General features: G+C 38.3%; 2 protein-coding genes across 2 annotated transcripts in view; both read right to left on the reverse strand.

The window, feature by feature from the left end:
• LOC107719997 (putative oxidoreductase GLYR1) overlaps nt 1–7,647 on the reverse strand; it is a 12,181-nt gene extending 4,534 nt beyond the window's left edge. The window contains exons 1-9 of the mRNA XM_016527560.1: nt 7,558–7,647; nt 7,046–7,082; nt 6,449–6,528; nt 6,200–6,338; nt 3,365–3,475; nt 2,952–3,035; nt 2,601–2,654; nt 721–771; nt 538–611 (exon numbers count right to left, since the gene is read on the reverse strand). Of these exons, the coding sequence (XP_016383046.1) occupies nt 538–611; nt 721–771; nt 2,601–2,654; nt 2,952–3,035; nt 3,365–3,475; nt 6,200–6,338; nt 6,449–6,528; nt 7,046–7,082; nt 7,558–7,595 (668 nt within the window). The 5' untranslated portion in view covers nt 7,596–7,647. The remainder of the gene's footprint in view (nt 1–537; nt 612–720; nt 772–2,600; nt 2,655–2,951; nt 3,036–3,364; nt 3,476–6,199; nt 6,339–6,448; nt 6,529–7,045; nt 7,083–7,557) is intronic.
• Nucleotides 7,648–9,130: 1,483 nt separating this feature from the next.
• LOC107720077 (periplakin-like) overlaps nt 9,131–17,307 on the reverse strand; it is an 11,438-nt gene continuing 3,261 nt past the window's right edge. The window contains exons 4-21 of the mRNA XM_016527682.1: nt 17,073–17,192; nt 16,917–16,958; nt 16,643–16,804; nt 16,326–16,433; nt 15,264–15,359; nt 15,057–15,179; nt 14,333–14,479; nt 13,862–14,013; nt 13,679–13,782; nt 13,432–13,589; nt 12,838–13,016; nt 12,611–12,749; nt 12,324–12,517; nt 11,742–11,892; nt 11,567–11,650; nt 11,364–11,480; nt 11,155–11,247; nt 9,131–11,050 (exon numbers count right to left, since the gene is read on the reverse strand). Of these exons, the coding sequence (XP_016383168.1) occupies nt 9,131–11,050; nt 11,155–11,247; nt 11,364–11,480; nt 11,567–11,650; nt 11,742–11,892; nt 12,324–12,517; nt 12,611–12,749; nt 12,838–13,016; nt 13,432–13,589; nt 13,679–13,782; nt 13,862–14,013; nt 14,333–14,479; nt 15,057–15,179; nt 15,264–15,359; nt 16,326–16,433; nt 16,643–16,804; nt 16,917–16,958; nt 17,073–17,192 (4,089 nt within the window). The remainder of the gene's footprint in view (nt 11,051–11,154; nt 11,248–11,363; nt 11,481–11,566; nt 11,651–11,741; nt 11,893–12,323; nt 12,518–12,610; nt 12,750–12,837; nt 13,017–13,431; nt 13,590–13,678; nt 13,783–13,861; nt 14,014–14,332; nt 14,480–15,056; nt 15,180–15,263; nt 15,360–16,325; nt 16,434–16,642; nt 16,805–16,916; nt 16,959–17,072; nt 17,193–17,307) is intronic.

The following is a 17,307-nucleotide window of genomic DNA, read 5'->3' on the forward strand; positions in this document are numbered from 1 at the left end:
CTGGATAGCTGGCCAATCACAGCACACCTCGTTTCAGAAAGGTGGGGCATAGAGGAGAAACAATAATGTACAGTATGTGGAAAATAATGTTTTTTTAACCTTAAACCGCATAAACATTTCATTACACCAAATACACCAAATACTGTTCTTTTTAGTAGCATCATATGACCCCTTTAAATTAGAAATGCTGTCTCAGAAACTGATAAGTTCAAGTACTAAAATTACTAAAACTGAAATAAAAATAAAGCTAAATATAAAATAAAATATAACTAACAAAATGACAAAAGCACACAAAATTGCTAATATGAAAAACTGAAAATATTAAAAAAGCCCATTCAAATATTAATAATTATTATAACAGCATACAAATAAGACTACAATAACACTGATAATAATAATAATATATTTTTTTTTAGCGAGCATTGTTCATCAGTGACCTAAAACAGTGAGATCCCAAATCTCAGAATTTCAGTGTGGTCTCAGACATTTGGACCCCCACTTTTTCTGACCACTAGAAACAGGATCCTTTCTTATTACCTTTTGTCTGTAGGTGTGATGCTGCCGTTGATGGCTGTGCTGTCTGCTGCTTGAATAGACGTTGATCCTGTGTCCTTTTCAAGAAGACAATACACAATTATTAAAATTACCAAGCAATGCTAGCTGGCTAATTGGCAGGTAAATGAAGAAACCACAAGCTATGAAATCCTAGACAGGGCTCACCTCCTCGATTATCTTTAAGCGTTTGGTGATGGGCTCCATTGATGAAGCTGGCTGTAAAGAAAAGGGAGATTTTCTTGTCAATCAAAGACAATTCAACAGATTCATTTTAGATTGTCTAGAAATAGCAAATAGTCTTGCACTCAAAGTATCCTAGATACACATCAAGGAGAAAACACCAAGTCCAGAGCCAAGGGAGGAAAACCAGGTGGAAACCTTTTGGCCCAACAGTCACAAATGATCTTAAGTGCACGTTATTCATGGCTCTGTCGGATTCCAGTAAGGATTGCACTTATATTATCCTCTGCTGTTATGTCACACAGCTCTTTCTGCCATATCTGATGTGAGAGCCAGGAGCGAAGCCAGTGTTAGGAACTGAAAATCAAGTTATCATGCTCAGCCACATGCTCCATTTCAGTTTAACTGAAACTTATACAGGGCAAGAAAACGGCTGACGCAGCCTAAATGAACATTTTTGAGAAAAGCCTCGGGCAATTAAGATCTCAGTGTCTCCGTTTTTGGAGATATAATTTTAAGATCGATTCGTTTCTGACTGTGGCGCCTGAAAGCAAAAGGGCAAAAGGACAAGCAAGAAGGAAATGTTCTTCTGAAGAGGAAGTGCCAAGAGGAAAGGAAGAGTCAACAGAAGCACAAGAGTATCTTGGCTGGGCGTCTTTGCTGGCTGAAAACAATCTTTTCCGATACATTTTTTCCATCAATTCAATCAATTATTCAGACACGCTAACAAACTGTGCAACCATAGCCAGAGTCCAAAATTAACTTTTTGCCACACCTATGGCCATAAATATTTTTACTGTTTATTTTACTGCCTATTTATTTTAAATATTTTTCTATTCAATTTTATTTTTGACCATAATATGTAGCTTACAACTGCTGTGGCATAAAAAAAAAAGATGTTCTTTTTTGACAGTATTGTTTCAGTGGTCTGTTAACTATCACCCCACTTTTTGAGCACAAGCTTGAAAACAACTCGATAAAATGGTTGCAGAAATATTATGAACACTACCTCTCAAAAGTTTGGGGTCAGTAAGAGTTTTTTTTTGTACATCTCCTATACCCACCAAGGCTGCATTTATCTGTGCAAAAATACAGTAACAGTAATACTGTGTATTTTTATATATTTTAAATTTTAATTTATTCCTGTGATGGCAAAGCTGAATTTTCAGTAGTCATTACCCCAGTCTTCTGTGTCAAATTACTCTTCAGAAATCATTCTAATATGCTGATTTGCTGCTCAGGAAACATTATTTTTTTTAATATTAATGTTGAAAACAGTTGTGCTGCATAATATTTAATAACCACCTTACTTTTTTCAGGATTCTTTGTTGAAAAAAAAGCTCAAAAGAAAAGCATTTATTTGGAATAGAAATCTTTTGTAACACTATAAATGTCTGCCAGTTCTGATTAATTTAATGTGTCGTCGATGAATAAAAGTATTACTTTCTTTCAAACAATAAATCTTATTGATCCCAAACTTTTAAATGGTAGTGTAAATAATTAGCCATGTGGAGTTCTGGATTAAAATAAGAAGTGTTCATTTTGGACCCTGACCACAGCTGAGACAAAGACCTTGTACAAAACCATAGCCAAAAATAGTTTTTAAACAGTAAAGTTGAGTAAATATCAGCTCACAACCTCAGAGGATTAACCAATAAGCTTAACGCCGTCTGTTCTGTTAGGTAAAAAATTCAGTACAACTGCCATGCTGCAGATTCAGCCGACTAGCATTGCCAGAAGCAGTTTGGGGGAGAAAAGTATTTAGAAATTATTAGAGCAGCCATTGTGAGCAATGTGCAAGAGATAGGGGTAAGGTTGCACGAACTAGGAAAATCAATCAGCATCCCAGCAAAAAGTCTCCTTACCTTCTCAGACTGGCTGAGCAGAAAGTGATGAAAATGTGGGTCATCCTTTACTGGCTATAATGGAAGAGAGTTAAATTGGAAACTATTCTCCAAAGAGACTTACTGACCTGACAGTTGTTTAATCTGCAACTAATTACAGCGACATGGTGAGAGGTGCAACTATATAGTGAAGGACATAATGACTTGCATTTTGAAAATGAGGCGTTTTCACACCAGCTGTGCAGCTGCTATGAAAAGACACAGCTGTAACTGCACCAAAATCAGCCTGTGGGTACATCTTACTGGTAACTTAAAAAGGGCATATGTGTAGATCCCATAAAAGTGCAGAAACAAACTGTGAATGTAACCTACACTGCTCTCCCATTTGAATCCTGATACTGTTCCAGCGACCAGCCGTCGTACAGAGGATGGCTCTGGGTCAGAATCAGTCTGTTCCTTAAGGGAAAGAGAGACACATTCACCATGTGTACAGAATGGCTTTATCTCATGAAACAAAGCCCTAAAATAACTGCATCTCGACCCAGTCAAAAAATGGCCAGGCGGATACACTGGTCACACTGCAAAAGATGACATCAGTCTCACTGAACGGGTGGGTCCCGCTTGACAAATCCACCTCTAAAACATACAATTGTAACCCGACTCCACAACAGGTGCAACAGCAAATGGCCTTAGCTACTTTGATGAAGCTGACAAAAAACGTGTTGGTTATGACCTAACCCTTCCCCTCCACAATGCCATTTAATGGTGAAGCATTATCTTCCAACCTTGTCTGACGAGCCACCCTTGAAGGCATCTTCATCATCTTCTTCAATGATCTTCATTGGTTTAGCTGCTTTACGCCCTTTATCTGACTTGCTTTTGTCATCAGAGTGTGTCTGTAAAACGAAGTTTACACAACATGAGGAATTCGGAACATAACACGAAGCGGATTGCTTTTGTAGTGTAGACGCTCATGTGAATGAACAGCCACAAAATATCGCCTACTGACCTAATACTTAATCATTGTGGGATGTGTTGTGAGAAGGCGCACCAAAACAAGTAGGGATGCACCAAATGTTCAGGTAACCGAAATTATTAATAATAATTCGGCCGAATAAACGAAAAGACAGAATAAACTGTACCGAACAATGACGTGACGCGATCAAATAGCAACCAGAGTAGAGTGAGAGGCGCAAAGCAACAAACATGTCAGCAGTGTGGAAGCATTTAAACTGTCGGAGAAAAACGCAAAAATCATTTCAAGCACCGACAGCGAGAGACTGTTTAGTACTGCATCACATGTCTTCGATGAGAAGAGGACGGGGTGATTGTTGCTGGTTACTGTATGATGATTAAAATCGCGAAATGGCCTTAAACAATTAGTAAATAAGCTGCAGAATGTTGTTTTCTAATACACGCACGAATTGCATGTATTCTGACAGCACTGCAAAAGCTTGCGGTGCCATCTGCTCGTTAACCAGGGTTCAAAGTCCAAAGCACGAGGAAAGTCTGCGCTGAAACAGTGTTACTCCTCAGTTGCTCAGTCACATTTTTATGATTTTTTTTACAAGGCACGTGACAATGCGATACGTGCGACGTATTCGTAAAGAGACTCATTTATAAATCTGCTGTTGTCAACAAAAAGAAGCGCTGAGGTCTTCCTGCACGTTTCCGCCAAAATAAAAGTTGAGAAAAAGCAAGAACTCCAACATTCATAGTTAGTATTGTAATTTTACTGTTGTTCTGTAAAATAAAATAAAAAGACAATAATAAGGATAATTTCTACAGCTCTGTTAATACATTTATTATAACATTCACACATACTGTAATGTTCAAATTGGGATCTGTAATATTTTCTAATGTTTTAAAAGAAGGTTCTTCAACTCAGCAAGGCTGCTTTTTTTTATTGTATAGTAAAAAATACATGCCTGATTCAATGGGTCTGATGGCCAAAAAAATATTATTTTACTAACTTATTCATTTTAAGTTAAATTGTGCTTTGTTGGTATAATGTCTGCTAGAATGTAAAAAAAATGTTCAGTGTTAAATATTTTTAAATTATTGTTTTGTAATTGATTTTTTCTTTGAAAAGCAAGACAAAACAGTAAAAAGCACATTTTGGCTTTTTAATTTATGCAATGGTGAAAAAAATTGGCAAAATACATGGGGAAAAAAAACTTGAAAAACCGTGTTCGGTATTCGGCCCAGTGTTTCATTTTGTTCGGTTTCGGCCAAGAATTTTCATTTCGGTGCATCCCTAAAAACAAGCAATTCAAACATTGCTCCATTGTACCAAAACATATGAATTATGGTGAAAAATCACAGCTGCTTTCTATATCCTTTTCCTTTCCTGATTGCTCGGAATCTGCATAACACAGGGTCTTTCAGTCGATAGCAACTGTGTGCTGCACTTGGCACTCTCGCAAAAGTGATGTACAGTTTGCCAAAATAAGGGGAAATCTGAACAGAAGTGGCCACAGGAGACATATTTAAAAAGCAATTTAAAGGGATACTCCACCCCAAAATGAAAATTGTCATTAATCACTTACCCCCATGTCGTTCCAAACCCGTAAAAGCTTCGTTCGTCTTCGGAACACAATTTAAGATATTTTGGTTGAAAACCAGGAGTCTTGTGACTGTCCCATTGACTGCCAAGTAAAATACACTGTCAAGGTCCAGAAAAGTATGAAAAGCATCATCAGAATACTCCATCTGCAGAAGAGCGTACGCAGTTTGCGTTCAGTGGATATTCTCCAAAATGGCGCTAAGGTGATGCGGAGAGACACAGAGGAGAGGAATTGTTGAATAAAGTCGTTATTTTTGTTTTCTTCGTGTACAAAAAGTATTCTCGTCGCTTCATAACATTACGGTTGAACCACTGATGGCAGATGGACTATTCTGACGATGCTTTTCATACTTTTCTGGACCTTGACAATAATTTACCGTATTGTCCCGAATATAAGACGATGTTTTTTCTTGGAAATACATCTGAAAAAACGCGGTCGTCTTATATTCAGGGTCTAGACTTTGACATGTCAATAATACACCCACAACACTAGGGGGCGCCAAATACGCATAAAACGAGTGTGCCATTCCCAAAGTCAAATAGGTACATCTGGAAAAAGTCTTATAATCAGGGTCGTCTTAAATTCGGGCCAATACGGTACTTGGCGGTCTATGGGACAGTCACAAGCCTCCCGGTTTTCATCCAAAAGATCTTAAATTGTGTTCCGAAGACAAATGAAGCTTTTACGGGTTTCGAACGACATGGGGGTAAGTGATTAATGACAATTTTCATTTTGGGGTGGAGTATCCCTTTAAGGGCCTTAATATCAGGGTCGTCTTAAATTCGGGCCAATACGGTACTTGGCGGTCTATGGGACAGTCACAAGCCTCCCGGTTTTCATCCAAAATATCTTAAATTGTGTTCCGAAGACGAACAAAGCTTTTACGGTTTTGGAACGACATGGGGGTAAGTGATTAATGACAATTTTCATTTTGGGGTGGAGTATCCCTTTAATACCAGCTAGAAAACTGTATGCATCTCAGCTGACCGCTTATGACCAGATCACAGAAAAGCCAAGGTGGAAACAAGACCACAAATTTGTGAATATACTAACCTGATCTTTCCCCTTGGCCTTCTTTAGGTACTCCTCAACTGCATCAACAGCCTGTTGGAAGCGCTTGCCTTTGTTTATCTTGATCATCTCCTCTTTGTGGGGGTGGTAAGGCTTCAGCTGCTCTACCTTTATCCAGGCGCTAAAAGGGCAAAGCATATCAAAAGTCAACATCTGCTTAGTTTAACCTCTCAAATCCTCTGCAAACAAGAGGAAGTGATGGTAAAAGACTACGATCATCTCTGTACTCACTGATCTTCAGTTCCAAAAAACTTGACAAAGAAACATTTTTTGCCTCTTGGCTTTTTCAGATCCTTCGGAGGACTGACGATCTGAAAACACAATGGTTAGGGATCAGTAAATGAAACAACTCAACACATTATCCAAAACAGTCTGCTGATAATGTAGCTGTATCTCAGAGAACTGTTAAAGGGGTCATATGATGCTTTTTAAAAGATCATTATTTTGTGTATTTGGTGTAACAGAATATGTTGACATGCTTTAATGTTCAAAAAACACATTATTTTTCATAGTCTTTGCAACTTCAGGGATCTTATCTATGCACAATCAGCTTATAACACTCCAAAGAGAAAGGAAAACTTGAAATCGCATCATATGACCCCTTTAATAGAAAGCATTTCCGTACATGTTTGAACGTTTAATTTGAAGCATTCTTGCTTTGGTTTGATTAAAATCGACTAAAAACGCTTTCTAGATAAAAAAAAAGATTAGCTCACTAGGTTTTTAACACAGCCGGTGACTTTGACCTCTATATGCAAGAGCCAACAGCTGCCCTCAGAAAAACAACAGAAGTTCAACTCAATCGTTTAACACATGAAAAGATCTTACCTTTCCTGGCCAAGGTGGATAGCGTCCAAGCTTACCCCTGAAATATATAATGAGACGATAAGTTAGTATTTTAAATAAAACGTGACACGATTGAGCGTTTATTAACGTTAAATGAAAGATATCGTGACAAGCTAACGCTAGTTTATAGCGTAACGTTACCCCGTTTCGACCCCATCAGCAAACTGCCCCAACTACACTGAAGCTTGTATTACATTAATTGTTTATACAATTACATATCTAAAACAAAGATGAAACGTTCCTTTAGCGTTAAACACACTAACAGCACGTGTTTTTTTTCTCAAAAAGCATACAAGTAATCGTTAGCTTGTATGCTAAGCTCTCTCAAGCCTGCTGCTCAGTGTTTGGCATGACGACACATAAACTGGGCCTATATGCTAGATTTTTAACAAAACATTTTATTGCAGCCACGACAAAATGCCTTTCACGTGCACGAAAGTGTATTTAACCTCGACGTGAAATTAAATCGTGAGAAGTTAAAATAGTTATCTTACCAAACCAGATCCCCGATCCTTAGATGCACGGTCGCCATCTTAAACTGTTAGCGAGAAACGTCGCACTGAATGTAGGGAATGAACACACCCACTACACCCATCTACCACTACTACTTAGCGACGCGACGCGACAAAGTAGTACGCGCTCGTCTCTTTAATCAGCTGTCGCTACAAGCGTTGTAGTTTCGCTCGTCGCTCACTAGCAGTGTAAATGGGGACACTGACCAGCTCCATGTGTTGTTAAACAGCAGGTTCTGGTGAAGTTATGAAGAGAAAAATGAACGATACGCTTTGAAAGCGGCTTTATAAGCCTCCAACTCCTGTATAGTTCTAAATAGTTGAACGAACGGTTATTTCTCTTTCTTCAGATATTTTATAATGATGTAAACCAAGAGAGAAATAGACTAAATTCGTTCGACATTGTATGAAAATGATTTATGTGAAATAACCCCAAAAGGTTATTCCAGGTCTGAAGGAGAAAGGAAGTGTCATTCAAGCTTGGGAACAAATTTAAGACGTGTGGTGAAAAGTGAAAACAAATAAAAATAAACGTTAATATAATGTGTAAATAAATTATTAATTTTTTTCAACTTATGTTAAAATTAAAATACTGGAAAAGGTGTGAAATTACTATTTGTTTATTTGGGAGAAAATGTTTTTTAAAAATCGAGCCTTAAAACAGGCTGTTTTATTCCAAATATGTATAAAAATGTAATTTCTAATGCTACTAAACACAATACATAATTAAAGATGTGATAGAAATGACACTGACCGTATCAGCGTTTGATAAAGCTCATGTGAAGTTGCAAAATGTACTTAACTTTTGATGTAGCCTACTTATGACTTTTTATTTCTGAAATTTAAAATAAATTCCTGCAAAAAAAGGATCAAAATCTACTTTTTACTCTTTTTAAAATGTAAATATTAATTTGAATAATTTAAAAACGGAGTCTAAGTAATCAAAACATTTTCAGTCTTTTATTTATTTATATTTGTGTGTGTATATTGTTTGAGAGCCATTTAAACCATAGATGAAAGACAACTAAAGGTTAACTAAAAAGTGATTGCAAAGACAGTTTGAACTTTTATTACTTCATGATTAAGATGAATGGAAAGAACAGTACTCAGATTTATCCACATTTCATTTTTTTAATCTTAAATCAAACATGAAAGTAGAATAATCTGACACAAGTAAAAAGTGCATAAAGAGAGACTGACAGGGCTGTGACTTTATCATTCAGGCACACATTTTATATGCGTACATTAGATCAGATTACGGTAAAACTGAACTAGATTTCAGTAAAACATTCTCAGTGTCTCGTTGCTAATCTTCAATGAAGATTCATAGGTATAGTGATAGTAACATTAACCCAAATTCAGCACCATAACCAAAGGAACACCATCTTGCATTGATATAAGAATGCATTTGAAAATAAATACATACTGTATTGAGTAAATGAATATAAAAAGAGATTTCAACTGCAATTTGGGAACACAAACAGCATGTTTACTTAAGATCTTAAACCAAGTAAACAGAATATAACATTTTATGTTGTTTTTCTGATGAATGGATTTATTTGCCTCTGCCTGACAGCATGACCCCGAACTCCTGGATGCTTATCTCTTTGTTCTGATATTGTTGCAGCTGACGGTTTGTGATGTTTCCAGCCCTCAGAGCGTCTTCAATGGAAAACTTCTTGCCCGATTTTCTGTCATGAAGAACGGAGGACTCGCCATTCGGACCCTTGACTGTGATCTCCTCCCAGTCGCATTCTTGACTCTGAAGGTTGTTTTCCTTGTCCCTGATCTCTAGCTCATTGAGCCGCACTCTCAGTCTCTGAATTTCAATCTCAGCTTCTCTGCGGGCTCTGCGTTCACGTTCTAGCTCCTCAAGCTGAATGTCCAATTCGGTCTTTTGATGCTGCATCCTGATCAGCTCTTCTTTCAAGATCTCTCTCTGTTTCTGCTCATTGTTGATGTTTTGAGTGAAGGTGTTACATTCAGACCTCAAGAGTGGATCCTGCTCCATCTTCACTACTTCTTGCTGGACAATCTTTTCCCTCACCTGTGACAAGTCGATCTTCTTAATCCTGATCCTTTCTTCATTGGAGGCCCTTTCGTTTTCCAGGTCCAAACGTTTCCTCTGTTCCTCAGCCAATTTTCTCTTTATACTCTCAATCTCCTCCTTGGTTTTAGGATCTTCTCTGTATTGCAGGATCTCATTTACAACCTCTTTGGTCTGAATTTGAGGCTTGGTGTCTTTCCATCTTTGAATCTCCTCTTTGAGTTGGAGGATCTCCATCTCGAACTTCTCTGTTTGGTGGGTTTTGTCAACAATTTCATTCCTGAGTTTCTCCAGTTCTCTTTCTGTTTCTGGGTCAATCTTGTATTTGATGACCTCTTTGATGAGCTCTTTGTATTCAATTTGTGGGCCTCGGTTTCTTAGCATTGTCAGTTCATCGTGGAAGGACTTCAGCTGGAGCTCTGAATCTCTGCATCTTCTCTGCTGCTCCACCAGGTCAAGTCGAAGATTTGCCACCTCCGCTTCCGCCTTCGGATCGGGTCGAACAATCTCACGCACCTTCTCCTGAATGATGACCTTCGACTTCTCTTCCTCCAGGCTGGTAATCTTCCGATGAATGTCAGTTTTTTCTCTAAGCAAAGAGCTGCGCTTGGTTTTTTCATCTTCATATTGTCTTCTCAGGTTCTCTACCTCTCTCTCCAAAGCAATATCTTTCTCAACTTTCAGTACTTCTTTGATGGAGATCTTTTCCTCAGCCATTGCCTTTTCCTTTTCAAGACGCCTTAGTTTCTCCTGCAGGAATCGAAGCTCGTCTTCGAGTTCCTTTCGGCTGTTTATATCTTTTTGTTTCCTGTCAAGCAATAGTCTGTACTCACTCTCAAGTTGAGGGTCATTTTGAACCTTAATGACTTCCTCCTCCCTGATAATTTCCTGCTCCCTGTTTTTCTCCTCTGCAAGAATAGTCACATGCTTTTGAATCTGAATGATTTCATTCGCTCTGACCATCTTCATCCTCTTGACTTCCTCTAGCTCCTCTCTCAGTCTCCTGAGTTCTTCCTCCTGTCCCCTGTCCCTCTCAATGCGGAGCACCTCTTTGACTGTATACTGCTGAGCTCCTTCTTTCATTTCGGTCTCAATCCCACGCAGCTTTACACGGAGTGTGTCCAATTCGCTCTCTAAGACACGAGTGGTCCTGCTTTCTTCTAAGAGCTTCTGCTGAACCCGGTGATATTCTTCTTCAAGTTGAGGGTCAGGCACCTTCTTGATGAGCTCTTTCTTGACAATTGTATCCTGTGGTTTCTGGCCCTCTAGTAAATAGATGTCACTCTGGACACTCTGAATTTCTCTTTCCATTTGGTCTCTCCGCTGAATTTCTTCCTGAAGCTGTTTTCTGATTCTCCAGGGCTCTTCTCCTGGGGCTGAGGATCTCACCGTCTGGACATTTTGCTGGATTATTGTAACTTCTGGTTGCTGTAATGAATTGCAAAAATATTGAATGTGTTAAAAAGCAAACGCAATGCTTATGCCATACTATGCTTATTTTTATGCATGATGTATGCTGCAATGTGTTTTACCTGGTTAAGAAGGCTTTGAGCAAACTCCAGGTTCTGCAGTCTCTGCTTGTTCACAGCATTCACTTCAGTGAACTTGGCCTCAATTGCAGATTCCTTTAAAACACAACAATCATGTTTCACTTTACCAGTCAGAGAAACCGTCGGTAAAAGGCATCAAAATGCACTAATTACTTGATCCAGGAAACTGTTTACTTTTTGAAAATATTCACCTCTCTCTTCACTTTCAAGGCAGGAGATTCAAGTCTGCTCCTTTTGTATGTCTGAGGAACCAAGCCATCTTCAAGGTCAAGGATGGATTTAAACTGCTCCGCTTCATTTTCATAGTCCTGAAAGCCACGACACAAAGGAGTTCACATGGCTTTGCATAAACATGATAGTAGGATAATGCTCTGTAATACACTGATTTTTGTACCTTGACTGCTTGCTGATAAAGCTGTGCATTTCTAGACACATTGTTCAGGTCTGATTCCTTTCTTGTGATGTCAGAGAGCAGATTCTGTACATTTCAAAGATAGTTTTGGTCAATAAATGTAATTTGTAACATTATAATTCCATTATTGTCATGACAGAAATGGCTAAAGTCTTACTCTTTGATTGTTCAGTTTTTCGTCAATCTGTCTGATGCCATCAGTTTCACGTGGCTCATAGTTTGGTATTCGAGAAAGCCAGCTATTGAGGTTGTCATAGTCATTGTGGTAATTGCCGTAGGCGGTTTTGGCTCTTTGCAGACATTGTGATCTGTAAAATGAAAACATTTAAAATAATTAAAGATGCTGATATTTTGTGATTCAATACACTTAGGACCTATGCTATTGAAAAAAGAATGCATTTATATTAAATAAACATGGTAGCACTTTATAATAGGGTTCAGTTCATTAACATTTACGTGCATTAGATTTCACAGTGACCAATAACAAATTTACAAATAAAAACAAATGAATTAATGCTGTTCTTGACAAATAATGTATTAACTAATATTAACAAATTCAACCTTACAGGAAGTGCAACCATAAACATTAACAGTGAAATCACTCCTATTATGTTAAGGTGTAATATGAACAACAATCACAGCATGCAGTAAACTAAATAAGACTAATCTGTGGAATTATATTCTTAAATCATTTTTTTAAAGTACATTTGCATTTAAAATAACTTTGATATGAACTCACCTTGCTTCAACCTGTCTGTTCAGGTTGTCAAAGCGCTTGGTGAGTTTCTGAACATCAGCCTCTTGCCTCTCAATATCAGGGCAATGTTCTTGCACTTTGTTGGCCATATTGTTGCAGCTGGCCTTGGCATCCCTCAAGTTCTGCTCAGTATCTGTGATAGTAGATCTTTTGCTCCTCAGCTCAGATGCAATGTCCTGGAGATAGGAATACATGAGGCATGAGTACATAGTAAATCTGGGGAAAAAAAGATCAAGAAAAAAAAAAGTGGCATGGATTACTAAACTTACCGCCAACTCACGCTGGGTCTTCTCCAGTGAGGTGGGGTCAGATGGGGCGACCTCCTCTCTTGCCAGTTTGTTTTCATAGGTGGACAGCAGAGCTTTGCCATTCTGCAAAGAATTCTCCAGCCGATAGGAATTCTGCAGTCTACCAAAGTGAAATATTTAGGCTCACATTTCAAGCTCTCAAAGCATGACATTCTTGACTTCCATTGTAAAAAAGGAAGTATGCTTACTTGTCATCAGCACACTTCAATAGCAGATCAACTTTATTGTATTTTTTGTTAGCCTCATCCACCTTGGAGTAGAGCTGTGGTGCACTTGCACATTTTGGAGAGGATCTGAGGAAAGTCTCAGCCTCCTTTACTTTTGCAGACTTTTCTGGCTCTATCTTACGAACAGCAGCAGCAATGTCCTGTGAAGAAAATACTGGATTAAGGCATCAGGTCAAAATATCATTTGCCACTGAAATACAGGATCAGAAGTAATGCTTTTGTGTTTAAATGTCAGATTCTCATTCACTTTCAAACATTTAAATCTACCGTTTTGTTGGTAGACACAATAAAATTTGTGAAGTTTCTTATTTTTCACCTTTTATCGGTGAAATGCGCACATAAGATTTAAACTAACATTTTAATACTTTTAAAAAGGTGTTGCAAAAAACAATTGCGATCTACTCTACTAATGTGACTGAAATATCTGCTCAGACTTAATTTAATAAACATTATTAGAATGAAACCCATTATAAAATTTACATTTATTAACACTCTGATGCATGATGTCCACTAAGAAATACATACTTAAAAAACAAAAAACACCAAACTTTGTACCTTTATGTCCTGTAGCTTGTCAGCGCTGTCTTGCACAGGACGTGTCTGCTCCAGTGGGGGGCGCACACGAGAGTAAATGGCCTTCTCCTGCTTATCCAGATCACTGACCACTTTATCCAGTCCTGCCATCAGCTGACGGCATTGCTGCTCTTGTTTATCTGATGTTCGAGAAATTAATGAATTGAATATTTTACTCCATTTACGAGAGCTCTGCATCTAAGTTCATATTATAACATAAAAGACAAACCTTGACCTCCTGTACTCTCCTTCTTCAGCTCTGCCAGTCGTGCCTGTAGTGCAGATTTGCTGCTGGCTACTTTCTGTTTGATACTTTTGTGCTGGTTTATTAGACTGCACAGATGTTTTCATATTAGACACATTTGTAAGTGTATACATTACAAATTACATATACAGATCAAGGAATACCCACTTATCAGCAACAGCCACAGCCTCAGGGTCGGTCGGTGGGATTATGAAGCACACTGCTGGAACACTCATGGTGCGGCCATTTGAGTCCTTCACGTCCCATTTGGATCCATTGTTCCTGAGCAGGGTGTACCGCTCCCCTCGCAAAATTGAACCCTGTGTCGTACAAAATAAGCAAAGTGAGCTCTGTTTCAAGTTGATATTGCAGCTAAAAGAGCACAAATTCTTAAAATAAATGTGAAATCTGTACAAAATCCCCTGCACACGTCTCTAGAGGTTTATATGAGATGAATCGTTTGGGTGAAGGCCGTCTTAAGGATTTAAATACATTAGATGGGGGAACCCAAAACACGAGCAGAGACAGAGTGTAGCGTTTTTCTGTGCTTACTCATGATAATAGCTGATGTTTCACTGACTGGTATTAGTGGAGCTCTAAGCCGCGTGCATAGAGTGAGCGAGAGCTCAAACTCCGTACCTCATTAGTCTCATATTCACACAGAGCCTCGATAGGGAGCAGTTTCTGAGGAGTCTCCCTGCGGTAAGTCAGAGGGAGCACCTGCAGGCTGCGCTTCTGAAGAGCTTTCAGTCGCTCGTCGAAATGGTCCATGGCCTTTGCCTGATCCTGTCAATACAGAGACAGCATTAGATAGTGAAGACACCTTTAAATTCAGTTCTGTCATGACGGCTCTCGGAGGGATTGGCATGGTGATGTGCATGACAATGTTAATGTATTTGGTCTTGGTGGAATAGATCTGCTACGCTGCTGCGGCAGAGCAAGTACCGAGACTTGCTACTGCCAATACATCCACAACATGCTGCTGTAAGCATGTAAGAAATACTGCTGCTGCACATATAACACATATGAATAACCCCCATATAGCATACATGAATCACCTCATAGCAGATATATACAGGTGGAGCTGGGGAAGGTGGAGGGTTTCTGAAGCAAGCTGCAACTGCTACGGCAAGCAATAGTCATATATTTGAATGTTGAGCAGCGAGCTCATTGGCTACCGATACAGGAGAGAACCAATCAGCTGCCATGTGACAATGATGTTGCCAGGTCAGATTGAGCTAGACCTATCGGATTGCGCCATCTAGAGCTTCATGCCAGAACTCTGTATTAATCATTTCATCAAGAAAAAAAATTGTAGCGCATGAGAAATGCAATAGGTGCCAAACTAAAACAATGTATTTACATCTAGGTCAGCAATCAGGCCCTCCATCTGGTACATGTCTTTAAACTCAGGATTATATTTCTGGTTGATCTCGGTTTCCAGACGCTTCAACAAATCGCTGGTGTCTCTTGCATCCTTGTGGAACTGGAAAAATAAAAAGAATGCAACTGAGCAAGACTGACAGCAAGCATGAGGAAATATAGGAAACGATGAATAATGCAAACTGACTTTGTGATAATCATCCATGTTCTTGAGGTGGTTCTCTTCACAGATCAGCAGGTTGAGGTATTCCTTCCAATCTGCATGTACAGCATCCATGTGTGCCTAAAAACAAGACTTGTTTTAGAATAAGCATATACAGCAATGCCACTGTGATATTAAATATATGCATCATTTTATAATTTATATAAAAAGGGATATGACTCATCATTGATTATATTCAATTGCATTTTTTTTATTATGTACAATGAAATCATATTTAAAGTTATTTGGTTTATTTACAGTCACTGCAGTGTATGTGTACGTAATGTGTGCTAGCCCGATGGTGTTTTGTCTTTCTACTTTGTTATTATGATGTTTTTTTATTTCTTTACTGTATTTTTCTACATGCCACAAGCTAAAATTCTGCAAGATTAACCCAAACACCCTTAATTAACAAAACCCAAACTAATAACATACAATAAGACAGCGAAATAAAATACCTAGCAATAGAATAACATAATAATACATTATGACACAAATACATTTAAAAATAAATAATTCAATAAACAGCAATAGAATAACATAATAATAATAATAATAATAATAATACATTATGACACAAATACATTTAAAAATAAATAATTCAATAAATAATAAAATAGGTTGGCAAAATGTATACAGAGTCAGCCAGTACATTATCCAAAAGGGACACCATTCCTTATCAAATGTTTTTAAGAAGCCTGTGGTTGAGAATCTAACTAAACACCTCTTTAATCCACATATCAATTATGGTGGTTATTTTAAAGTATGAAGCAGATTATTGTGCTTCAAATTGATTATATATATGACATATCCTGTTCGGCTTAACTGTGCTCAGAGAAATTGTAAAAACTGATATCAGATCAAAGTTTTTTTTGGTGTTTCAGTGTTGCCATAGTTACTGCATACTACTCTATAGTGCAGTACAGTTATGCACTTTAAAAAGACATCCCATAATGCCTTAAACAGTGTCAATGTATTTTAATGGTGATGTTGCAGCAACCAGCCAGTTTTTGATTGTAAATTTGACAAAATGACTTGTATTATTACCCCAATGACATTTTTTCCCGGATGGTTCTGCTCAATAAGTTCCTCTCCATCTTCATTCAGCTGGGTGACGGTTTTCTCCTTAGACTCCAGACACTTGCTAATGAAGTTCTGACGAAGATGTCAAGTACAAAGCAGCTTGTTAAAAATATATTGCTTTAATGTTTCTGTTGCATTTCAGTACTACAATCATATAATTTGTAGGAGGTTTGAATCATGAAAGCATATTTCAAATGTAACCGTAGCCTTAGCACCATCTAGAATTACGGTTCATTTTTGTATTGCCTATCATTAAAGAGCTGTTCATTTCTAAGCCTTACCTCGTACTGCCTCTTGCGGGCAGGGTAGTCCAGGTTGTTGTCGCTCCAGTCATATGCAGTTCGCTCTTCAGCTTGCTGTTCCATCCAGTAGAGCTCGTTGGTGCAGCGCTGCATGTAGTCCCTCAGACTGAGCAGGTTCTTTTGACGTGCAGTGGAGCTCGCCTGAGATGGACATGGTCAAATCCACAGTGTTTTAGAATTGACAACTTACTATTACAACTTCAGTCTTCATATCTAGGTTGAAAATTAGAAAATGCAGAAAATTAAATCTCACCAGTAGTTTGTTGTACTTCGCCTGCTGGCCATCCACACCGTCCTGTTATGCAAGTAAGCAGATGAGTCGCAGATGTCATTTGCATGACTGCTCAAAAGAGTCAACTATTCTTCTTTTATTCGGCACTGCATTTTAAAAGAGTCAGTTAAAAAGTACCCGGTCTCCAGTGATGTACGGAGCAAGTGCCTCGACTTCACTGTGGAAAATATTGTGCTCCTCCACTTCATTCTCGACGGTCAGCAGATCTTGTCCGTATCCTTTGTTGTTCACATTTGCCTGCATCAGAACACATTCGGACATGAATCGATTGCATTTGAAACCATATATTCAAAGGCAAGATAGAGAGGTATGTTTAGATACACACCAGTTTCTCATCAACTATCTTTCCCCA

This window comes from Sinocyclocheilus rhinocerous, unplaced genomic scaffold (assembly GCF_001515625.1).
Source record: "Sinocyclocheilus rhinocerous isolate Xijiao unplaced genomic scaffold, SAMN03320098_v1.1 scaffold273, whole genome shotgun sequence".
Lineage (NCBI taxonomy): Eukaryota > Metazoa > Chordata > Actinopteri > Cypriniformes > Cyprinidae > Sinocyclocheilus > Sinocyclocheilus rhinocerous.